Consider the following 25,857-nt stretch of genomic DNA (forward strand, 5'->3'; position numbering starts at 1 on the left):
ATTAAACCCTGGTAAAAGGAACATGGCATATGAATGTGTGCATTTTTTGTACTTCTGGAGTAGCAGGTCCTTGCTTCCCTTTGAACAAGACTGCGTGACCTTAAGCTGCAGACTCCTTCTGGTCTCCATCTGAGGTGTTACCCAGACTTCCAGTTTGGGGAAGACAGAGGTGTAATTTGTGTTACTCCCTTGTGAAACAGTGCAAATCTCCTGCTAATCAGTTCTTCCTAGGTTCTTGTGAATGTTCTTCATTACAGAAGAGGGAAAGAGAGAACTCAAATAGTCTGACATAAATGACACACAAGGAAAAGTAACTGTAGGGAAAATGAAAGGCTCTGACAGCATTTTTGTATGTGTATACGTACATGGAACTCTTGTCCTCTACCATTAACGACAGCTGTGCATGCTGCTGGGTCACACACCAGCAATAACTTGATCTGCTGTGAGTACTTGATCACCTGTCTGCCAAATGAAGCAGACAGAGCTTGTGCTGTTTTTATGTTGACTGCAGAGGAGTAGAAACATCTTATCTGATATAAATCCCGACTGTACAAGCTCCTTAGTACTTCTTGATGTCCCGACTTTCTATCTACAGAATAGCTTTATATTGAAGTGGTGTGGCATTTTGTATCCAGTACTAGAGGTTGTAAAGTGAGTTTTAGTGTCTGTCTGAACTGGAGCCTCATATGGAACAGTACGACAGGAATAAGGGTGGGAGCACAGTCACCGACAGTCCCTTCAAAGTATTGTCTGATGCAGTATATGTATTTTATTTAATCCATTCAGTGCATACACAGTTCAATGTCCCTGTCAGAGTGAGACTAAGTCAGCAACTGCTATAGACAGATAGATGTAAAACAGAGATTGAGAGAGGTAGATGTAAATAGATACATCAGATGAGGTCTTGATGGATGAGAAATTCATGCTTTAGATTCACTAATCTTGATGTCTCCTGAGTAGATATCATCAAATATGATGCACTGAATCTTTCTGTAAGGACAAATGTCCACCAAGGACAGATTAAGGCCAGTAGATTGGCTGGATTCCTGACTAGATTGGAATCTGCACCCAGGTGGCCAAGCGGATAAACTAGCAGTTCTCAGGGGTCCCTCAATGCCCATAGGATGCTACTTGATTTACAAACGCTATTGTCACACCTTACCTGGGACAACTTTAACTGGGGATGATCTGCTAGTAGTGTAGTTGTAGAGCATTAACATATTACAAAAAAGACATTGGCAAATGCCCACTAAGCAGTATCTCTATAGGTATGCAAGGCCAGGATGAAATTACTTAGAAGCCGTTAATCTATCTTTTCTATTGTCATTAAAAAAAAGGCAAACAAAGCCATTGTATGTGCATTTGGATTAGAACAATGGGCATCCACCACCTATTGAAATAATTATTTAAGAGGCTGACAAAAAGTCTGAAGACTACAAACTTTCCATGGTATTTGAAAATGTTTTAAAATGTTGGCTAGTAGCTTTAAGGCTTAGGAGAAAACCTAGTCATTTCCTAGGGGAATGTCTGAATTCACCTCAGAATGTGTCTGTTCAATTCAGTGCATCAACAGCTGGCAAAAAAAAAAAAGATATTTTGATGGATCCTTTATATATGTGATATTCTCCCCATCCCCATCGAGGTTCCCAGGTTTCATTGAAGTGGATGCCATCCTGACTGACACTAGGCAATGTTAACATAGGGTTGGATATGCTAGAAAAAACTGTCTTTTTTTCTGATAAAGGTGATTTCATTAAAGGAACTGGTTTAAATTCTACCAGAACAGTCTATATAAATTACATCTCCTGGAGAAGGGCTTGTGGCTATACACTGCAAAATACTGCTAAATCCTTTCACATGTAGTTCAATGGCTCAGCTGGGAAAGAAGCTGAGACAACTCCCTAGAGAGAGGCTGAAAGTATCCCAGATCATTTAAAGGGGATGTTAATGATGATCTAACTAATTATAACAACCTAAATATCACCACCGTTAGAAATTTCAATTCTTATTATAGCATGGCAAAAAGGAGATAAACAGATTATTTATGCCAATTCTGTGTGAAATGTTACGATTTTTGTGTCTTTATTGGATGTAGCCTGTTAGAGACACTCTGCTTTTCCCCATATGCTACCTGCCTGATAATTAACATGCATAGGGTGCTTTTAAGAGCAAACAAAGGAAACTCACTCTGCTTGTTTGTTTGGTGTGTTTATGGTCATATATAAAAATATCTCAGGAATTACAACACCATTTTAATTTCCTGGAAAAAGAAAATATTCTTCTGAATATTCATACTAATGAAGTGTTTTAAAACAAACTTATATCTGAAGTCAAGGAGGGTAAAAGTATTTTGAGCAAAACTTTGTATTTAAGAGATGGAGAGCTCAGACTTTCTATGTAGACAGCCCAAAAGTACAGAATTTTCTGCATAAAATAGTCCTTTTTTCTGTGTGTAAACCCCAGCTCTTAGCCTTAATTTTCCTTCAGTAATCACAATAGAATTTGAAAAAGAAATATGTAATTTTATATATTTATGAGATAGGGCTAAAAAAATTATTGCATTTTGATCTGTTTAATTTCATTATACAGCATTCAAGAAAACCTTGTGATGAATATGTTATAAATAGCTAGGTTAGTTAGATTAGACTTTCAGAGAAATAGGATGGCATACAAGAGATGATCTGCTGGAGTAGAAAGATAAAGCTGATCACTAGGGATCAGTCCTTTTTCCACTGAAATCTAGCAATATCCTCAGTGTTAGCAGAAGGAGAAAGACATAGAGGTTCCTTGCTATGGACTGCCAGACGGAACTATGTATATCAAGTCTGTGAAGGGTTACAATGAGCATCCTTAGAAAACTCAGACTCTTGAATAAAGGTTGCTACTTTGACACATCTGGATAAATTTCCAGGGTTTTTTCAATGGCAATAATAACAGTCAAAAATCCAAATAATGAAAGGATCCAAAGTTACTAATTTACACTAGTGTGCAGCGGTACATCAGTTTATAATTTCTTTCAAAACTAAGAGATTCTAAACAATTAGCTCTGTCCCTAATCAGACCCCATCCCATTTGCCTTTCCTAAATTAATTCTCCGATAGTAACTCCAGATAAGGTTTTTGCCCTGACCTTTATATCCTTCCCAAATGTGGTCACCTCCACACACCAGTTCTGCATCCCACCTTAGGCCGTGAACGTTTACTTGTGTCCCCAGCTGCAGCTTCTGCAGACTTTAAGGATTTTGACATGGTACCATGTCATACCCCTCTTTTTCTTCCGCTAGGTACCTCTTGAGACCTCTCTGCTGTGTGAGGCAGCCATGCAGCAAGGGAGACGCATAGGTGGGGGCAAGATGCACCAGTCAAGTTCTCTTGTGATGGATATTGCATAAATAACCAGAAATCGATGCCATTGCTCCATATTCCAAGTGCTTTACCTGATTTTGCCCCTGTGAAAGCACAGCAGACCTGTCCATTTAACAGAATTTATTCCAATGAGGTATTAGCCTACTGGCAGGAAGGTGACTGTCATAAAACCTTTGTCTTCTAGTGGATGTCACCTGGATAAATAGCAACAGTTAAGGTCCTTGCATGTGTCCTGTAGAACATTCATTGGCATTGGAGAGAAAGTGAAAGGTGGTGCAACTGGGAGCGGTGACAAGACTGGCTCTTGGTGTCGCTGAATATCAGGTCTTTTGCATGCATCTTGTGTGAGCAGAGTCCCTGCTCCTTCTGATTGTGCTTTCCTGGAACAACAGGTGCAGCAAAAAGGGAATACAAGCACACAGCCTGGAGACCTGTAATTTTCCAGTCAGAGGCTGAGAAGAAGTGGGGACACAAGGTAGGCTGAAGAAATGCAAAAGTATCGTTCATGATATAACTTACGGCAGAAATGTTCTGTGGTTGTGGCATACTGTCTCAGAGAAATGAGCTTTGGCACAGGTCAACAGGTCTTCTGCAAGAGCCATTCCTACTTGCAAGGAAACATCACAGACATATCTCAGAGGTCAATTTCTTTTGGAGGGGCAATCTAGACATACGGAAAAATCATTACATTTTATTAATGTGTAGTTTTACTCTTCCCATTGCATCTTTGAAGTATGATTCCTCTGAATAAGACATGAAAGATGGTAAGAGAGGCACCTCCCTGAACAGAGCTGCCCATTTTCATTTTGTTTAGCTGAAGGGCCTTGGATGCTCTAAGCTTCTTTAGCACTCTTCATTATCAAGGTGTTGAAACATTTACAATATGTTTCAAATGGCAAATGTCACCCACTCACCGTCGGTTTTTATTTTCTGCTTGGCCTGACCAGACACAGGCACTGGCAGAAACTTCGTATATTGTTTCTGTGTTTCCCTTCTCTCAAGACTTTCACTGCTCTGAAATGCATCAGAAGGCTATTTTTCATAAGCAAACCTTAAGGCATTCTATCACCTCTTTAGTTTTTAAATTTTTTTGTCTGTCTTGATGCGAGTTGAGTGTAGAGAAATGTTTGGGTTTTTTATTTTTTATCTCAAATTAGAAATATATGTCTTGAGCCGAGTTGGTGTGAATTGTAGTAAAAACAAACAAACAAGCAAAAACTTAAAAAAAAAAAAAAGTTGTTTTCTAATGTAACAAGATGTCCAAACTCTGAGGAAAAAACTTATTTTTTAAAATGTCTAAGATGAATACTGATTTGAAGGCCCAGTCTCAACTTAAAATCATGCCCCAGTTTGAATGTCTTTTAAGCTATTATTAAAAGCAGTATCTTAACATCAGCAATACTGAATTATAAATGGCTAGATAAACAGGATTTTCCACATTAATTTGTTTCTTTTACGAAGTACCATTTTGGATGTTGGTTAATTTCCCCTGTTACTTTTAAGGGTTTTCATTATACAAAGAGGAAAAAAAGAGTTTAAGAAAATTGATTGCATAAAATAGAAAGGAATATGCAATAGGCAGAAAATGAGAGAAGGATACAATGGGCTGAAGGAATCATATTGCTCTTAAACAGATCTGTAAAGGGAGCTGAGGTTTGCCTAATCATTCTGTACACCACCAATCCCCCAGCATATATATATGTATCGGGGGGTGGTATACATGTTACATAAAGTACATACATATGGTGGTATATATAGTACATATACTGAAAACAAAACATCCGCAGTACTGTATCACTATTATCATATATCATGAAACAGCTAACATTTTCCTGGGAGCATGAGACTGGAAAAGGAAGTCTTATACGATAAAAAAGTTGGAAGAATATCAGCTCTTCATACTGGTATTCAGATCCTGGTGTTGCACATGCCTCCTCCCTGCGTAGCGCTATGCCTGTCAGCACAATCGCTTGGGCAACCAGGGGCTGCTCCTTCTGAGCAGGGGCAGATTTGTCCCTTGGTGTGCTGTGAAATCGCTGGCTACGGAGGCGTGCCACCAGGGCACAGGCTCTCATCCTGTCCTGGTGCCCGCCTCAGTGCACGTGTGTGCGTGGCAGCTTGGATGTTGTGCACCTCTCACTCAGTGTGAAAGCATCTGACTACTGTGTCTGCCCTGAAAGCCAGTGTGTGCTGACCTGGTGCTGTAAAACCTGCACACAAATAGGCATCCCTGAGATTGCCAGGGCAATTAGTCTATGCCAGGGATATCCATAGGCATCTCTCCAAAGCTACTTCTTTGCACCCAGAAAAGATTTCCAGGTGAAAAACAACTCCAAACCAGTTAGTCTGAAGAAATTAGGGTTGAAGTAGCCTTTTGAGTCAGATAAAATTGCCTTCTGTTTCTAAAAATCTCATGGACCAAGTCACCTCAAACCATAAATACCTGCAGCTTTGTTTTGTAATAAAATTAACATGTTCCATAGTGAGACTAAGGGAAGCTTTATAAAATGCACAGCATCAAAAACCAGTCTTTCATTTTCATCAGCACACATATCTTTTTTTTCAAGAACCACTAATTTTTTTGGGACTTCCCAAATGCTTAGGGCAGCCCGAGCCCGGGTACCTTGTTAAATTGTATATATCAGTAACAAATCTTTATTTGGCAGTATGAGCCAGGTTATGAACAAAGGTGCATAGGAAGTATTTGACATTGTGATGGCAACAACTTTATATATATATACTTTTCGTGAGAGGCAGTCCCACCTTGTGACTTGATGGAAAATGGTTGTGGTAATGTTCATTTATGGTTTCTCAGACTTTAATATCAGGGGAGCAATCTGCAGAACTAGAAAAAGGCAAGGTGTCTTGTCAGGACGTATCATTTCCCGAAGGATGGAGATACTGGAACAAGTGCCATCCTAGTTCCTGCTATTTCTGAACCGCAGCGTGCATTGCTGTGGGAAACCTGCTCGCAAGGAGCCCGGGGGAAGAACGGAGATGAGGGCCAAAGAGGGAGGCAGCGGAGAGCCTTGTTTTGTAGGGTGAAGGCCAGAGCAGCCTGGCAGGGTGCTGGGGAGGCTGGCAGGTAGGCTGGGAAAGGAGGAGCAGGCGAAGGCATCACCGCCACCCTTCCCCACGCCCAAGCACTTGTATTTTTTTCCCTCCAAAGAGCTATTTTTCAGTGTCACATGGCTTAGGTGAAACTTTCCTTGAAGTCCTTCAGTCAAGTCAGGCTGCGGCGCCAGAGCAAACGCGAGCCCAGAAGCCGCAGCACACAGAGAAAACCCACCCGGGGGGCACGTCTTCCCCCCAAAAGCCCTGAATTTTTGGCGGGCGGGAGAAAGGGGTGTCCAAGGCATCGGTGCGCGGGAAACGGGGCTGCAGATGCAGGCTGAGCTGAAGGATGGAGCGAGAGAGGAGGGAGAGGGAGGAAGCGCGACCCGAGGCGGAGGGGCCGCTCCGGGGGGGGCCGCCGTCGCCCCGCGCTGCCTCCTGGCTGTGGGCGGGGTGTCGCCGCCCTTGGGCCGCCGCCGGGGCGGGCCGGGCCGGGCCGGGGGGATGGCGGGGGAGGAGGAGGAGGAAGGGGGGAGCGGGGGTGTCATGCCGAGAGCGCGCGTCGCAGCCCGGCAGGCCGCGGCCCGACCCGCACCCCGGGGCGCAGCCCTCCGCCGCTCCCCCAGGCAAGCGGCCCCGCTCCCCGGGCAGCAGCCAGCCGCGTCCCGAACGGGCGGAGGGAAGGGGGGAAGGAGAGCGGAGCCCTCTCCGCCGCTCGGAGGAAGGGGAGGGAAGGGGGAAGTTTAGCGGAGGGTGTTTGAATCGGGAGTTATCCCTAAAGAGCCTTTCCCCTGCTCTGATCCAGAGGGCTGCGCTGGAAGGAGGGGGCGGCGACGACGAGAAGCCCTGCAACATCTGCAAAACTTGAAGGAGGCGGCGGAGAGGAGCGCGCGAGACGGAGAAAAGCGAGAGGGACAACTTTTCCGACACGTGAGTACCTCGGCGCGATGTGTTTGTTCCCCTCCTTCGGTGGCTGCGCCGAGCCAAAACCATGCGGGGCGGCGGCGGGGCTGGAGGGGACGGGGGGCACGGGACGGGACAGAGGGGTCCCCCCCTTCCCTACGAAAACTGTTTGGTACCGGGCGGTGGATTTGGGGATATATGTTTTTTTTTCTTTTGCTCCCTCTCTTCTTTTTCTTCTTTTTCTCCTTTTTCTCCTCCCCCCCGCTCTTTTTGTTGAACCAAATCAGAAATGTCAGTCAGTGCGAGTGAGTCAGAAGGGATCAGATTACAAGATCACTGAAACTGATGTCGGACCCGCGCACACACACCCCCACACGGAGGCAGAGGCGCGGGCTGCTCCCCGCGGGAGGCAGGCAGGGATAAAACAACCACCACCAACACCCGCCGGCCCTCTTCTGCCGCCCCCGTCCCGCCTGTGTCCCGTCCCGTCCCCCTGCCCCGCGGGATGCCCGCCGGCCTCGACGGGGGCTGGCCCCGCTAGCCGCGGCGGCGGGGGAGCGGCGCGGGGACGAGCCAGCGGCCCCGGCCCTCGCCCATGGGCAGCGCGGGGGCTCGGCGGCAGCGGCGGCAGGTACGTACCCACTTGGGCTAGAAGTTCTTTGTTCCCCCGGCTCTACTCCGGGCCACTTTCTTGTCGTCTCCCAGCGCTCCGGCCCGGCTCCCGGCCCCTTTCCCGCTTCCCTAACTTGGAGGCGGGGACAGGGGGGACCGAGGTGTCTAACCCCCAAAATGGCTGTCACGGAGCGCGGGGGCCGAGGGCGCGGGGTGCGGGGCGAGGCGGGGGCAGTCCCCCCTCCGGGCCGGGCCGGGCCGGGCCGGGCTCGGCCGGGCACGTCCCGCGGCGGAGCTGCCGATGTGCGGGCGACAGCTGCTGTTTTATTTCCACCCCCTTCTTTCTCCTCGCCCCAACTCCCTGAGCGACTCCCAGGCGTTTTCACGCCCGTGCAGCGGGAGGCCGGCACAAACTTCGCAGGGGGAAAGGCGAGAGGAGCGGGAGAGAATCCGCTGTCAAATCTGGCGGGGCGGAGGGGCGCCCGGGGGGCCGTCGTTCTCTGCCGGCTGCTCCCTGCGAGGAAGGGGACGGTCGGGTCCCGGTCGGGAGGGGGGCGCGGGGCTGCCGGCGCCTCTCTGAGCAGAGCAGCGCTCGGCCCGCTCCGCGCCGCCGCTGGCACGGGGTCAGGCTGGGAGCGGGGCGGCGGGACGGGCCCAGCCGAGGCCAGGCGGGAGGAGCGGGGAGGCTGCCCCCGGGAGCTCCTCGGAGCCGCCCCGGCCCGGCACCGCGGCCCGGCCGTGCGCCGCCCAACTTTGGAGGGAGGGAGCAGAGCGTGTCCGCCGCGGTTCCGATTGTCCCGTGAAGTCGGTGGGGTGTTGGCACAATTCCCGCGCCTTCGGACGGGCCCGCCGGCTCGCAGCTGCTAGCGCCCGCTCCCCAACCCGCGCACCACGTGAAGAGAAAAGGTAAAAGGAAACACACGCCCCCCGCTCCCCATCTCACTCCCCAGTTTTGTTTTTAACCCTCTGGTGCGTAGTTTTGATCCGGTCCTCCGGGCACGGTGTCCGTGGCCTTCTGCCAGTTTGTATGTAGATATATTTATGTAAAACATTTTCTCCCAGCTCCTTGCCAGCTGTTCCACATTTTCCAGCTGCCACTTCAGTTTGAAATGATGGACTGTACGGATCTCAAAGAGCCTTTTAGTCAGAGGTACGGATAGCTGTCCGTTTGATACACAGTGTCATGTTTTAGAGGCTACTTCACTAAAGGAGCATTAAGTAGCAACCCAGCAAAATGCTCATCACCGTCGCACCCCTGCTACTTCCCGCTTCATTTCCAAGGCTCAATAAACATGATTTTTTAAGCTTCAGCGTGCAGACTTCATTTCTTTTGTGTGCGTGCTACAGAAAAACTTGGAAGCGAAATTTTCCAGAGGCCTTGAGATATGTGGCTGATTAAACCAACAAACATTTTTAGGAGGGCATGGCTGCCTCTCTCTCTCTCTGTGTGATGTAGGTATCTTTTTTGAAGTCGTTTAAGTCAGTGGACTAGTGAGAAATCAGTATGTTTCTCTGTGTTACAAAATAGTTTTTGGTGTGGTGTTCAATGAGATTATGGATTGAAATGTGCCAGAACTGGCCTTAAGTAGTTTGAATATTTGTGCAATTGCATTGTAATTTGGAAATGTGCCTCACTGATTGATTCCTATAATTATTTCATTTAGGTCCTCTATTAAAAATTAATAATGATCTGACAGTTTCTTAATTATATATGTCATGATTATTTTGAAGGAAGACGAATGCAGTGTTTTAAAAGTAAAGTAACCTTAAAATGTAAAAACTGCCGTGTTCACACCACTGTATTTCAGTTGTGGAAATATATATTAAAAGTAATGGTGAATCAGTTTAGCAATGTAAACTGTAGGCAGCCTCTTGAGAGTTTGTTTATATAATGAAGGTTTGGGTATAACTAGCTAGTATGTAAATACTTTCAGTTTTGTGTATAGCCCAATTCTAAGAGCATAAATAATAGTAACTATGAGAGAAGGCTATTTTAATGATGGGGGATTATTTCTTTAAAAGCAGGATTATGTGATTTTGAATGAGCAGAAAGAATAAGAAAAGGACTCTTTCAGTTTATGTGTATTTTTTTAAGCAGCAGTGGAAGCAAAACTATGGCTTAAGGTGCCCAAATGAATGCACTCTTGCATTCTGATAATAGCATATGGTTTTCAGCAGGACATGTTGTTTTCCAAAGCTTTTCTGTAGAAGTACTGCAAAACAAAGACATCACCTGCATTTTCCTGCTTAAGTGGAGTAGCATTTTTGGCTTGAGAAGGTGTGCAGTGGCCAAGACAGTGTTTTACTGCTATACGTAATCATCAGTTGTGAAAGATTGTTCATTTTCAAACACAAAAACAGTTCGTAGCTGAGAAATTAAAGTATCAATGGTTATAAATGATTTTTTTTTTCTGAATAGTTGTTGGAAAAACCAAAATACTCAAGTTTGGAGATATCAATATAATTTGTTCACCTTGCAGATTACTTGAATTTTTAACATATATAAGATAATTTAAGATAAATGTATGCATTGATACTGACCCATGAAAGTTTCAGTTACACTTCCTGCCTTGTTTTGGGGAAAGCTATTTAATTACCTGCACTCCTGTAGTGTGTTTGAATTTCATCCTGCATATTAAAGGAAGGAATGGCATATTTTTATGTTGTAGAGTGTTAGTGAAAAGTTAGTCATCTTTGCCTGATAAATAAGGAATTTGAGGGCTATTAAAGCAGGGTTTATTTAGAGTTATGGAAAGAGGCATTTTAATGATCAGTGTTGCATGTGTTCAACTATATGGAGACAGTAATGTACAAAGAAAAAGCAGACTTGAAGGAAAAGTGAATCAACGAGTCATGAAATCCTCAGGAAAACCTTAGTAATGGAATGTTAATGCTTTTAGACTATAGTAGATTACCTTAAAAGTCAGGCTTTTCTTCTTTATGCAATTGTTGTAAATCCCTAGCTAAAGAATACTTTGAAGAATGCTTTAGTTTTTCTGGCACTCATATTCTGTAGTAATTCTGGTTGTTTTGGAAGATTCAAGATATTTTCTGCCAAGTTGCAGTTAGGCAATTAAAATGCTAAAATGGCTACAGAGGAAGCTTTTTATTCAACAAAAGGTTCAGCTGTAATAATGATTTCAAGTTGTCTTTTAACCACAGGTTTTATAGACATCCTCCTTTTACACTTTGTCATTTTTATAAGGGAATTGATTTGTTATACTTTAAAATCAAATAAAATGAGACAGAATAAACAAAAATAGGGCATGGGTGCTGCTGCAAACTTTTCAAGTTCTTTCAGTGCATTTTTCATCTTTACTTTTATTTGATAGGTCTGTGAAATAGAGCTGTAGACTGGCAGACTTTAAATGAAATTTCACACTTTGATGATTTTTTTTAAACTTTGATATATTGACAGCAAAAGGAGCTGCAAAGCTTTTATATAACTTGAGCAGTAACGCCAAGCAGCAGTCAAACGTCTCTATGCATTTGTGTTTAACTGCAGAAGAAAAACATGTCCATGGGCAGTAGAGGGTTCTTATCAACTCCCTAATCCCAGATCCCAGCAAACCTTGAGGGCATGCCTCAGATCTTGCTGAAATCATTGTAGACTCTCACAGTTTGCAGATTAAATATGCTATGTGTTCCTGGCTCCAACAACAGTTTTATGAGCTCACTAAGCTTCCTGTTTTAAGATCCTTTTCTGAAGTTTTTAGGAGCTGCTAAGGGCGATGCTGTCTATGGCAAGTGGTACTTATTAATTTAGGGACACTTTAGGTATTTCATCCTGTCTGTAAAAAGAGCCAAAGTTACTATTTTCAAGTTAGAAGTCGAGTTGCACTGAAAAAAAGGAGCTCCTTTAAAGAGGGATTCTGTTGTTTTAATGTGTTTGTCAGTACACAAGGTGACAAAGTTTATACGAGGCTTGATTTGTTTTATGAGGCTTGACTTTGACTGGGCTCTTTAAAACAAGACTTTTTCAGTTGTAATTCTAAGCACAATGCAGCTTTTAGTACATAATTTCTGAGCCTCTTTTAACCAATTGTGTTTGTAGCAGCTCATTAAACATACCTTTGAAGTTCTCGTTCTCCTTTACGTCTCAAAAAAAGGAAAATACATTCTGCCAAGAATGAATTTCAGTGAATCAGGTGGTTAACCTGGCATTCATTGACCCTTCTGAACGTATGGCATTGCACGTTCTGAGTCTGGTTTTTTTAGGTGCTAAATAGTTAACTCTTATATTTTATTCACTGTAATAATGTTTATGTATTCGGTGCAATAGTTTTAATTAAAAAGGAAAATACTTATTGTCCAACAACGTGTCATATTATTCCCGAGAGAACTTGAGCCAATTTTGTGCTTAAAGGTTATTCAGTGAATGAAATTTTGAAAGCCCATTTGTCAAGGTACTGCACGGTTTCTGTTAGTTTTCAACCCCCAAATTCATTGTCCGAATGGCCCAGTCATTAGTCAGCAGTGTATTAGTGCTGCCTTCAGGCAATGCTGCCCAGCACTTCTTCGCACCATTATAGCTCTAAAAGTGTACTCTGCCGACTGGTAGAATTACTGCTCTGATTTCCGCTTGGCTGCTTTTGAGGTAAGTCCCCTCCCTAGCTTCCAGCTCACCATAATCCCTGCTTTCTTTTAAGGCTGCTTTCTGCAGAGATTTAGGGGAAAACTTTCTTAAAGATTGTGCTGGCATCATACTGTGGTTTTGTTGTGGTGTACTCTGTACATGTAAATTGTACCTGCCTTACCTTGAAAGTGTATTAAATTGGCTGCTGATCTGAAGAGTTGGTTTCTCTCTCTTTAAGAACAAAATAAAAAACGAGATAATATAGTGATGTTAAAAACCCCTGCGAGGTTATTTAGATTACATCAAGGGACAAAGTAATTGGGATAGAATGTGTTTGTCTCTAAATAGTTGCTGGGTGTCAGAACTGATAATATCAGAATCCACTACAAGGAGATCTGATTGAATAATTTTCTTAGCTGAAGTTGCCACTCAAATGTCAAGTTATTTTTTACACTGATTATCAAGATGATTAAGCCTTTTAAAAAATTTATTCTTTCTTTATTCATGCTCAAAATGCTGCTGTGTTTTTTTTTGGTATCTGATATTTAGTTCAGGGTAAAGTGCCAAACAGACCTTTCGGTGGTTTAGAGCTGAACCTCCCCCAGTAGTGTTTGCTGCTTTGTATGACACTGTTTTCTTTGCATACAAATCTGTTAATGTCAGGAAAATCAACTGTGTGTAAAGAATACATCATCCAGCTGCCCAGAGAATGAAGCCTTCATTAGATAAGATTTATGAATACCTGAAACTGAAGAGTCAGAAACACAGATCAAGTTAGTGTCAGTTCAATACGCTGTTCTGAACCGTGTATATTAAAATGAAATCCTAGTACTATGGATTCTTAACTATCAGGACATGGTTTGGTGAGGTTTTGCTTGGCTCTTCAATTCACTGTGGATGTTTTTCCTAGGAAAATAATATAGCTGTATAATTCTGTGGTTACACTATTTTAACAAGGATAGTTGATCGTGAAGTGGATTGTGCATTTGTAATGCAGCAGTTCGGAGTTGTGCTGTTATGTTTTGTGAAGTTACAAAAACGTGAAGGAATCATGACGCAGTTTTCCTGCCATTATGAGACAGGTGTAAAACCTAAAGTAAACTGTAAAAGCTGAAGATAAAGTTTTATAAAGTACTTTTCACACTTGAAGTTCTTCCTGGGTATATGGAGTTTTCCTAGCTCTTTTACATGTTAAAACATCTGTGTTGGGTTAGAATGTGAAATTCTGGATGAAGGCATCCCTTAACCTGAGAGCATGCTGAGGAGATAAACAGGCTTCCAGGAATGGGACTGTGATCAAAACATGGCACTTTCAAAAACATTCTATTTGATTCCTTTGATCTTGTTTTAAAATGCTAATTGTAAAATATGGAATACAGACTTTTCTTCTTTCATTTGCATATCATAAGTTAGGAACAGAAGGCACATCTTTGTAATAGATGTACATTAAATGCATTCTTCCTTGAGCTCAGTTCCTGTATAGATTGACATTGATATATAGATCAAGTTTTGATTCTAAGGAAACTTTTATCTGTTGGGATTGATGAGATAAAACAAAAAGTGTGAAGAAAGTGTTCATTTCACTGGAATGTTGAGCTCCACTGCCTGAAATTAGAGTACTTCTGCATTTTTCTGTGGAAGTTGTAGTGACTTCTTACTTAACTAAGTAAGTGGTGCAAAGCACATCCATTACAGAGGTTTGTAATTTGCTTTACCAAGCTGTTTGTCGACAAGAAGGGAAAGATAAAACCAGCCTGTATTGTCATCATAAGTATTCCTAGGAGCAGTATCAGTCAAGGAAATCATAGAGTATGTTATCCACACAGCAAGTCTTGCTGTTGTCCCCCTCGCTGTTCTCTCAGAATATTCCTGGCATTTCAGATCTTGAGAGTATGAATGAACAAAAATTCAGGTTTCATAAAACGAATGTGTTGCCAAAGAAAATCCGTGCACTGTTACTTAAGTTTGTTTTTTGACTTAGTGCTGCTGAATTCCTGAAGAAAGATAAGGCAAAAGCAGAGTATAGACTTGGTAGGGAAGTTTGAAGTGTCACCCCTCATTGTCACCTAGTGCTACAAACAGTACAGTTCACAGGAGATTTTTTTTCTACCCCTCTGTGCTAATTCTTTTACAGCTAATCTTACTTTGACATAATTATTAGTTTTTCCTGCTGCAGAATTTGAAGCACAAGAACAAGTAGGATTGCAAAACAATCAGTAACACAGCTTATTCTGAATTTTTGAGCAATATGAGGCAGTTTAATTGGAAGGAGTTCTGATTCCTCCTGGGTAAGTGCATTACTGGTTTTAGACACAACCCCCCTCCCTAAATATACTAAAGCATTCGGAGACTTGAAAGATATGTAGCACTTTCTATTTTTTGAGAAATAAACTTTATTCTTTCCATTGTATTTGGGTAGTTCGTAAGAGAGGAATAAGGAAACCCAAGACCATGTGATTAAAATAACAAATGCTTAAATGCAGGGTTAATGACCTGATTTGTTTGTTTTGGTTTGGTTGTGGGGTTGTTTGCTCGTTTGCTTTTCCTTAATTTTAAAGTTCAGTTCCTTATTGTAAAGAATCTCAGACAGCGAATTGATTATAAAATTTTACCTCAGAGGATCTATCATATCTGACTTGTAAAGCCACTGAGATATGTTTTAAGTTGGGGCTCTGTCTCCCTCAGCTTCGTGTTGCATGTTCCCAAACAGCAGCTTCTGTGAGGGATAGACTAGGTGGAGATGGACAGTTCAACCTGAATCCTTCAGTGTCGTTATCCATTAAGTTCTGTTCACTGAGTATGAAAATGAATAATTTATTTCCTGGCAGAAATCTGTTTTATTTAGATACAGAGTTTAATCTGTTGAAGTAATAGTGCAAACATTTAATTGGGGTTATACTTAACAGCTTTTTAAATCCGAAAACAAAAGTAGATATAATCTACTTGTAATATTGTGTGGTTGATGTGTATTTAAAGCAACGGAGGTGCTGCCTCAGTAGAAAGTGCTACTTACTGATCCTACTGTATGTTTTAAATATTTTCAGGACTTTTAGGTAACTGAGTAGCAGAAATACATAAGCAAGTATAATTCCCCTGGAGTCGAGCAACTATTACAATCAACCAGTACTTCAGTGTATGCCATAGAATATTTTCTTGCTTAGGATCTTAATCACAAGGATGCTAATAGCACTGCTTTGCCTAGCTGATTGCCTTTGTGTTTGTGATCCTCGTTGTTGTTGCCACAAGCTATTTAACCTATCAGGAATAGATCAGATCGTCATTAACCAGGCTTTAGGTCTAGTTGTTTTTCAGTCTTTATGGGGGGAAAGAAATCAAAGGAAAGTAACAAGGAAAAGACAGCAGATGGTAATGAATTTGGAAAGATTGTATTAATACATGTTGTGTCCCTTAACTGGGGGTATTTTTCAATTTCAAGCTATGAATCCACCTATCTGTCAGGATGTTTCTTTCTTTCTTTCTTTCTTTCTTTCTTTCTTTCTTTCTTTCTTTCTTTCTTTCTTTCTTTCTTTCTTTCTTTCTTTCTTTCTTTCTTTCTTTCTTTCTTTCTTTCTTTCTTTCTTTCTTTCTTTCTTTCTTTCTTTCTTTCTTTCTTTCTTTCTTTCTTTCTTTCTTTCTTTCTTTCTTTCTTTCTTTCTTTCTTTCTTTCTTTCTTTCTTTCTTTCTTTCTTTCTTTCTTTCTTTCTTTCTTTCTTTCTTTCTTTCTTTCTTTCTTTCTTTCTTTCTTTCTTTCTTTCTTTCTTTCTTTCTTTCTTTCTTTCTTTCTTTCTTTCTTTCTTTCTTTCTTTCTTTCTTCAAAACAGGTTTAGATGTACGCAGATACGCCCCCCCCCCCCCTTATTGCTTGTTGTGGTTTTATATAAAGTGGATATAAAACTATTTGTGCTGTTTATATTGGTCTTACTCTTACTGAGAGTAGTTGTCACAGCAGGGAAGAACCCAAATAAAGTTTACCCTAGAGTAGTTAATGAGGGTTGCAGAATTCTGGTTTAGCTTACAAAGAATTGGGAAAGGATAAAACTATTTTAAAAATATTCAGGTTAGTTCCTATAGCTATTACAAAAATAGTGAGATATACCAAGAGGTTAATGTTACAGTTGGAACATATTTCTTAAAATGTCTGAGTGCTTGAACATTTTTCATCAGGTTCTGTCAGGGGTAACTTTGTCAGTGCAGTTTTGCCAGCAGGTTTGATGGAAAGCAATGCTGAAATCTAGGTGGGTTTTGGAAGTTAAGTGTACCTGAATCAAGCCTATATAAATCAGTGTGAAACAGCTCCTGTATAGTAGCTTAAGATTGTCTCATGTAAATTTGGCATTTGAATGTGGCTGAACAAGATGCATTTTTTTTATCCTTAAATAATCCCAAGGAACAGTGTAACCCATGTTGATAAAGTTGATAAAGGGTCCTTTATGGTTGAGAGAGACTGTAATTTCCTGATTGTTCTTTGTGCCTCCCCTTGTGTTTTTCACTTTCATACAGTTGAGCTATTCAAGATGTATTGTATCCCCAAAGACTGCTTCCAGTAGTGTGGATCAAAGTAGTACCTATGAACACCCTAACTACCCAGAGTCATTTCTGAAAAATTAAACATGCTATGTTTGCTTGCACGCTGATTGGGGCACTCTGGTTGCTGATAGCAATCAGTATGAACTTCCCTACTGCTGATGTAATGATGATGAATGCTGTGACACTGCTATTTCAGACAGCTCTTCTCAGCGGATGCAAACCACTTGTTAATGAATTGAGTACAACTATAGCAGCATCAAGTAAAATAGGTAAAGGTTTTGCTTGCCTTTTTTTTTTTTAATTCAGCATGTTAAAAGATACCCCTCAAAAAATAAAAATAAACTGAAGGCAGAAGGTTTAAATTCACAAGAAACATAAACCAGTCTAACATGCAAATTGAGAATTTTAAATGCTTGCACTTCAGTATTTAGACCAAAGCAAGCAGTCTTACTGAAATCAGAGAACGTATTCCTAGGAATAAATATTTGCATGGTCTGGTCTTTAAAACTAATGTATGCAATATAAATAAAATGATTTAGAAAGAAGTTCAGAGAGGAAAAGTGACACAGAGTGAAGATTTCTTGGAAAATTGAAATGTATGTTCAGAAAGGGTCAAGTTTCTTGTTCTTCCAAGCACAGGGCTGCTCCACTGGTTTTGGTTAGTTTGCACTGTGAAGAAACGAATGAAAAGATGTGGATTTTTTTCTCCCCAGTATATTAATATGATCATTTTTACTATTGTAGGGCACAGTTATATAATCAACACACATAAGGACCGGAAAGTACATAATAAGTAGTTACTTGAAAGAATTTTTTTGTTCGAAGTAAGTTTCCAACATTGTCATTTGTTGACACTCCTTTTAAAAGAGACAGTTTTCCTCATCTAAATAGTTCATTTCAGTAGCTTGTTCCTAAAATTCCTCCAATATCATATGCAATTGGGGAAGGCTTACATTTATGTTTTAAAAAGAAGAGACACACCTGCAGGCAGGTTACTGTTTTGAGAGGGATTAGGTTTAAAATGGGGATCTGGAATTAATTGTGCAATGGGTTCAGGCTTCAGGGAAATTACAAAAGGTTCAAGCATGTCTGAATGGGAAAAAGCCATGAATGTTTGCTTTCAGGAAAGAATGTTTATCCCTCTATTTACCTATGGAAGTTTAGGCTTTTCCCCATGTACTGCTATAGCATTTTCTTGCCATTCATATAGACATGGAGATGGGATAGCTGATGAAATTAGCTTTCAGGTTTTTTGAAAGTGGAACTCCTTGCTGTGAATAGATGCAGATTGTCTCAGGCCTGGAGGCCAGAACAGGGAAGTCACTGACCCACACACTGGAGAGAGATATGTACACCCTAATACAAGCCATTTTGTATTTTAATGTGGAGAGGATGTCTGGCTGGGTGATTTTTAGAATGCTGTTTGATAGGGGCTAGCAACCAGCAGAAAGAAAACTTTACATAATCTGGACTTTTTTTTTTTTTTTTTTTTTTTGGTGAGCTGCAGCTCCTGTATTTCAGTACAATTTCTGAGAGAAAATAAAAATCAGCCAAAATTAACGAGAATTATTCTAGAAGACGTGCGTCTGGCTTGTGTTTTCAACTTTGTCCTAAGGTAGTCTTCATGAAAAAAAAAAAGATTTTTGGGGCACCATATTGATTTCCTGATGATTGCTTCCCTAAAGGGCGTGCTTGGCAAAACATAGTAAGCCACATCCCTCTAATTATTAGTCCTGCCATCTCTTCTGGCCTTCCATACCTTCCCCACCATGTGTACCACTGTTGATACGTCACTGGAGGTAGCTGGATCTGCAGGAATTCTTGGAGGTGTCTGTGTCACGTGTGTGTGGATTGGGAGCAGAGGACGGAGGACACAGGAGGAAAGGCCTGCAATGCCCAGGCCATCGGTTTGTGGTGCAGGGTATAGAGCTGAGTAACAAAACTCACTCTAGCAGTGTTCCCTCTTCCATGCTGACATGAATAAAAGCAGCCTTCTGAATGTAAACTAAATAGATATGAACCAGAACAGGTACCAAGAGCAGGTGTTTATTAGTTCTTGGCCAGTTCTGCAATTTTCTGTCCAAAAATTTAAGTGCTGCTTTAGGCCTCTGTTCTGTACTGTTGTCCACACCAGGTAGCATAAAACAGAGAACTGATAGAGAATGATGAAGAGAATGGAATTATGTCTGCTAGTCTTACTTCCAGTAAAGAAGATGATCCCAAAGCACCAGAAAAATCTCACTGGCAGTGTGTTGGGGAAAGAAATAAAGTAGCCAAGAGAATGGATGATGTCAGTCTGATCAGCCACATGTAGCTCTTGAATTGCAGATGACCAAAAGATGCTTTTTATGAGATTAAGGCCATCTTAACTCCTTGAAGTACCTTCATTACCTTCCTTTTCTGAGAAGTGGTAGGATCAGTTTGTAATGGAGGTCCTGTCCTGTCATGATGAGACAGGGAAGGAGGTGGAGATAAGGGAGGAGGTGGAGATAAGTGAAGGCTCCTTGCACATACCTGCATAGACATCTGTGTGGCAGGAGGCAGTGGAACCACTTTAGCCACCTGTCATCATTGTTGTGACCTCTACCGAAATGTTTCATGCCACTCCACTGGCCTTGTGGAGGCAGAGTGTGTGGCTTCTTACTTTCTAGTTAAATAGGGAGTATAATTGCTTCCTTTCATGACTTTAAGTCAAAAGAAACACCTTGTGAACGAAGGACCAAACAAAAAGGGGGACCAGTTCTGCAGCTTCCTCTTCCAATTTTTCAAAGTCATACTCTTTGGTGTAAGTCAAGATGCCCCCTCAATAGCAGTCTTGGCCCTTAGAAGGCAACAGAAGTAAAATAACCACAGCTGAAGATGTATAGCTGTTTTAGTTCCTTCAGAGATGCCTAGAAAGTTATTAATTTGAGCTAATGTTAAATAACTCAAAGGTGGTTAGTCAGAGGATAGGAGGGTACATTGAAGGACTCATGCAGTGGTCGGAGGCTGGGTAGAGGCAGGTTTTGGTGTTCATGTGGCCAGGGCTGTATAGAGCAAACAAACACGTTCCTCTCAGTGTGGGGTGAACAGCTTGGCAGTAGTGCAAGCCTCCCCCCTCTCTACTAATGCAAGAGACTGAAAAGCAAGATACTCGAGCTAACTAACGAAACTGGGGACGCCCTTGCATGAGGTGTGCAAAGGGAAAAAAGGAGGAAGCATATGAGCATATGAGAAATTTGGGAAGGCGCTGTTTGCAAAGCTCGTGTGAGGTGTCTCCTCAAGGAGATTTTTTTTACCCATTGCTGGGTAAAACTCAGGGCTGTTGCAAGCTGAGTATTGTTAGATCTCTTCTACTCTCTATTTGAAGACACTTGACATTCCCATTAGCATTCTGGTAGGAAGTTGTTTCACAGATCACAATAATATTTATAGCACTTTCACAGATAGATCTTGAGAGTAGTCTTAGAAGTCCTCTTCTATGGCAGGCAGAGCTTTGTTATTCCTGTTTTTAGCAAGCAAGAAACTTAAGGAAAGAAAAATGCCTTGCCAAAGCTTAGACAGTAGGTCAGTGGCAGAGAGTCTGATATCTAGCCCAGTTCCATGGCTGTGCTGCCTAGCTAAATAATGATTCATTTAGTGATTGGGCTCTACTTTGATCCCTACTGTATAACAATGAGGCTTTGGAGTGTTTTATTGTACTATTAAAAAGAACTCCTACTCGGAAGGTGGGAAGGGGAAGGTTTACTAGACAGCTGTGTTTGTGATGAATTGGCTTTGCAGCCCTTTTTTTTGGTTTGGTGTTGTTTCTTCTTTTTTTTTTTGGTTTGGAGATTTTTTTGTTTTTTTTTTTTTTTTGACTGTCAAAGATTGGGGAAGCAGGTTGCTAATATAATTACACTTCATTACGCTTGTGGCTTTTTAAAGCTTTTTTAAAATTTTATTTAAATGGTGTCCCAGAAGAGTGTGACTTCCTTCCATTTTAGACCCATTTGACTAACAAGCAGTGTTGCTCATAGCAGAAAACTATTTATTATTATTTTTTGTTGTTGTTGCATAGATTCATGTTCAAACCACCAAAGTACCAAGGTATTTGGTTTTACACACAATATGTGCTGAATATTGATGATTTGTGTAAAGCTTACTTGGACAGGCAGGTGTGCATCAAGTTAAGCTGCAGACCAATACTTGGAAACAAATGTTTGTGTGCTTCACAGCCTAAGATCCCTGCAGTCTTGGGGCTTGGTGTGCCTGCACTGCTGCACAAGCACCAATACCCTTTTGGAAGTTTCTGGGCTTCTCGGGTTTCCATCAGTAATATAAAATATCTGAGAATAAGGAGAAAAGATTTGTGGGGTATAAAATGAATATATCACTGGAGATGACACTGAGAACATCCAGGAAAGGCAAAATAGCCAGATACACATCGCTACAGAGCTTTCTATTTCCAGCGTTTACATGCAAAAGAAAGTGATCTCATTATCTGCCACCAGCAATAATATTTGTCTTTCTCTGTGGTTTTTCGGGGTGTTTCACCAATGCAATTTTGTTTGAGTTAGATTTCTGAACAAACAAAGCGAGAGATGTTTACATGAGTAACAAGGTGTAGAGATAGACAGGATAATTCCTGCTGCAGTGTGTTCCAACACCATGAATGTTGAAATTTAAATATTTGGCTTCTAGAGTCAACATGAATGTCTGTCTTGATTTTTTTTTTTTTCTTTTGCCTTGTTCCAAAGTGCTCTGGGCATAAGAGAAAAATACTGGCCTTTTTTCCCCCTGGATCCATTAAAACCTTTCAGAATTTAAAAAAGTGGACCTACCCATCAAACAGCATAGTGGTTTGTGATGCTGATTCTCTTTAAAGGCAAACATGCTTATTTTTGGTGTTAGTATTTCTTTAAATTCCTTAGGAATTCATGCATGCAAACATGATTTGATGAGCTTACAGAACTGTGAACTGCTAATTCAGTTGTGCTCCAGGCTCTTCTTCAGGTGAGAGGGGTGAGAAGATTTGGGCTGAGCTTTCAGTCTTTAAAGTTTTATGACTCTCTTGTTTCATTCAGGTATTAGTGCAAGGAGAGCTGAAGTAATGAGAAGTCATCATGGAGGCGCAGTCCCATAGCTCTACCACAACTGAGAAGAAAAAAGTGGAGAATTCCATCGTGAAATGCTCCAGTCGAACAGATGTCAGTGAGAAAGCTGTTGCCTCCAGCACAACTTCCAATGGTGAGTAACAGCAGGGATTTACTAGCAGCCAAACCTACAGAAATTTTATGTTCACTGCATTCCTTGTGAATTGAGCATTTGCACCTGGATCAGTGTTTGTTCTACAAAAAGGCTAAAGAAAATGAATGGGGGAGGGGTGGTGGTGGTGGAAAGTGGTAGGATACAATAAGGCCTGTTTTGGCATCAGGCATAGTCTCTTTCTTCCAGATGTTCTAATTTGAGATGTAAATGTGCTAAGTTATTTATTATAGGAAGTTCCTGTTTCTGGCATTTTGGAAATTGTCTTGATTAGCCTGGCAGGGCCTGCAAGTGCTTTGCATTTGGTCACTGAAATCTCTTACAGTAGTTAGGTAATTAGTTATTACTATAGAGGCAGAAGTAGGTCTGTCAAAATTAGTGTCAAAGGGTTTTTTTTTTCTCTTCTTCTACAAATAGGCTTCCTTCTCACAAAGGGCTGTCCCACCTCCCCAAAGTTCCTTAATGCCCGGAACAAAACATCAAGCTAAGTGTGTATCCTCTGGTGGATTAATTTCAAAGTTGTGAATGTACAGCTTGTAGATTTGCAAAACTGGAGTAGTTTGCTTAATTCTCCCCAGAGATTATATCTCAGTTGACAATTTTACATGTACCCTGCTCCTCTGAAGAGTGTGAGCTAATCCCAGCCCTAGACCTTTTCATTGTTTGGTTTAAGAGGGCTGAGCATATTGATTCCTACTAATGCAGAACTCCTGTTGCATTAGGAAAGAAAATTGCTTGAAATGCTGTGGGCAGAGTTTAGACTTGTGGATTTTGGGTAGTTGCAGATTAACTGTTGTTTTTTTACAAATCAGTCTAGTAATGGTGAAAAACAGAACATGCCTTTCTGTATGTTTTGTACTCCTGGTGTATTTCTGGCAAAACATTTTCTGTTCACACTTTCTGCTTCCATCATGCTCACTCATCTGGGCTTGTGGTCCAGGTCAGGTTCTCACTTTGATATCTTGAATAAAGGTTTCTGCTTTCTCAAAGAAACCGGTATCTCCCACTAGACTACTGCAGAAAATACATGAATCCTACAGCCATACTAGAGGGGAATCTCCGTGGGTCAGTAAAAATTAGATGGCACATGTCCCAGTATCCTTCTATGTGACTGGACTTCAGATTCAAAGCAAACTCAACACCTGCTTGCCTACTAGATGGAATTGATCCCCATGAGAGTATAAAACTCCTGAGCAGCTATGGAAAAAGTTGCATCAGTTTTCTAAGGCATATGAAATTAGATCCTCAGCTGGTTAAGTCAGTGCAGATCCGTTGCTGTCAATAGAATTACAGTGGTTCACATTAGCTGAAGGGGTCCCCATTGTATTTTTTTTAATCGATAATAGGATTTTCCACATTGGCCCAACTTTTCAAACAGATGACTGTTAAACACTTATGCATATTCTTTGATGTGTCAGGGGTTTGTACTCAAACGTTCATCTCTGACTGTTTGGGGTAGCTTGAATGTTATTGGTAAACATTTAGAGGGCTAAAATGAAAGCTTGCAAGATGTTTTTGCCTAATTCTGACACTGATCTACCCTGTGGTCAAGTAATTTTCTTTCTTTAATGGTAGTATTAGTTCTTAACTACATGCTTCTCCTGTGTGGAGTATTACTGCATGGCAGGGGCATCAAACTCCCAAGAGCTGGAAAGACTTAAAGTCTAGTGAATGACTACAAAGTTGTGTCACTGGAATTATCTCCTGTTAATGGAAGGAGATGCTAACGAAGTAAGCTCCTGGGGCCCAAGACTTCGTTTTCTTAAGACAATGACAGTTAACTTTGTTTTCAGTGGGTCTTTGTATTTAAGGAAGATACCAGGATCTCCAAGGTTTGGGTTTCTAATCTACCTTCATGCATAACAGAGCAAATGAGTTTCAAGAGATACAGAGTTGGGCTTCAAAGGGATAAAAAATTAGATTCCTTCTTTGATATGAAAAATTTCCTCTTAGTCTAGAGACTTCGTGGAGCATGTATCAAAACAAATACTAGTACTAAAACTTTAGGAACTTAGATGTTAAGTTTTACTCTTGCAGTGTTTCAGAAGTTTTGCTTCTTGCAGATGTGATTGTCATGATAATGAATTTTGGTTACAGGGACAATTTGCATGAAAGCTGGAGCTTGCATGCATTTGCATCTTTTGTTCTTTAATGCTGGAATGAGTATTACTACAGGAACATCATCAGTTGCTATAAGACACCACTCCTACAAAACACCAGCTTTTGTCGATTCAGTGCCTCTTTTTTTTGCAAAGGGATGCAGTAATGTTAAATGTTGTGATTTGCATTTGAATGCTCTGTTAAACAAGGTAAGGTACCCTTAAAAATAACAAAAGGACAGAATGATCCCTGCTATTCTTCTCAGAAGACTGATGTCATTGCAGAGCAACATCTGCCTATCGTACCAATGTCACCTCATAATCATGTCTAATATCAGTGCTTCTGTTCTTCTGGACTACTCATGAATTAACAAAGTTTGCAGGGTAACGTATGTAAGTGATACCTGTCTGAGATGTGATGTACAGACCAGTATTTTCTTAGTAGCTCTGCTGTCTTCTGAAGGAGTCAGAACTTGGATCATAAACAGATGGAAAGCTGCTAGTTATGGCCTCTATGCAAAGCTTACAGTCATGAGGAAACAAAGAAAATGCCATTATTTCAACAGCTCCCAGAAAGGAGTGACACAACCAGAAGCAGGATCTATGTTAATATGGCTATTACCTTGAGTGTGGAAAAGTTTTAAATCATATGGTGTGCAGACTGTATATTGAAGAATCTGGTGTAAATCTAGGTGCAAGGGAAAGAAAGTGGGAAAGGTGAGCTGGGAGGGTAACTCACATGTTAACTTGAACAATGCAGTACAAGTTCTGGGGCTCAGACTAAGGGTTGCCTTTTGGAAGACAGCAGCTCCACTTAGTCTCAAACAGTGAGCAGGCATGGGCCACAGTTCACGTTAGCCACTTCTGCTGAGTTCCTGTCACTACTTAGTACCATAAAGATTTCTGCTGCACTCACCTGACTGCAAACTCTGTATTGCTGAGATGCTTGCAATGTGTTAGATATGGACCTGCCAGCATTTCCATTATAAACGCCTAAATATAGGGGTTTATAATGAAGCCATTAAAATTTGCTCCAGGACAAAACATCTACTGGAGCAAATTAAAATTTCTTTTAAAATACATGTGATTAAAAAGAAAAAAATCATAATTTGCAATAACTAAGGAAAATCTTTGGTGCACTTTAATTCCCAGCAGGACCACTCTTGCTTTGTTTTGAATTCATTTTTGCAAGCTTTTGATTTTTTTCTTCTTTGTGTTTCATTTTGTGTCTCAACCAAACTGCATGCAGTTTACTAGGATACATTCCTTTGCAAATTGTTATTTTTCATCCTTTGTTTGACTCCTATATTTACTGCTAGGCTAATATCCAGGGGGACAAAAACTGCTAAAGAAAACTGCTAATGGAGATGTTAATCCACAAAAGGTTGTATGAATAAAAAGTTTGAGCTGCGGTATAAAGTAAGCTTAGTTTTGTGTGTGGTGGGAGTTGATAACCTCAGACTGATCTGCTTTGGCAAGGTAATAACAACAACAA

The 25,857-nt window shown here is 41.2% G+C and overlaps 1 protein-coding gene and 1 long non-coding RNA gene across 2 annotated transcripts in view; both read left to right on the top strand.

Moving 5' to 3' along the window:
* The first annotated feature begins 6,957 nt into the window (after window positions 1-6,957).
* GLI3 (GLI family zinc finger 3) overlaps window positions 6,958-25,857 on the top strand; it is a 207,906-nt gene continuing 189,006 nt past the window's right edge. Inside the window, exons 1-3 of the mRNA XM_069007783.1 lie at window positions 6,958-7,045; window positions 7,225-7,349; window positions 22,083-22,245. Of these exons, the coding sequence (XP_068863884.1) occupies window positions 22,122-22,245 (124 nt within the window). The 5' untranslated portion in view covers window positions 6,958-7,045; window positions 7,225-7,349; window positions 22,083-22,121. The remainder of the gene's footprint in view (window positions 7,046-7,224; window positions 7,350-22,082; window positions 22,246-25,857) is intronic.
* Window positions 8,656-9,244, top strand: LOC138105761 (uncharacterized). Its single transcript, XR_011148668.1, has 2 exons — window positions 8,656-8,840; window positions 8,997-9,244. It is a non-coding gene; the product is annotated as an uncharacterized lncRNA (long non-coding RNA).

Source organism: Aphelocoma coerulescens, chromosome 2 (assembly GCF_041296385.1).
Source record: "Aphelocoma coerulescens isolate FSJ_1873_10779 chromosome 2, UR_Acoe_1.0, whole genome shotgun sequence".
Classification (NCBI taxonomy): Eukaryota; Metazoa; Chordata; class Aves; order Passeriformes; family Corvidae; genus Aphelocoma; species Aphelocoma coerulescens.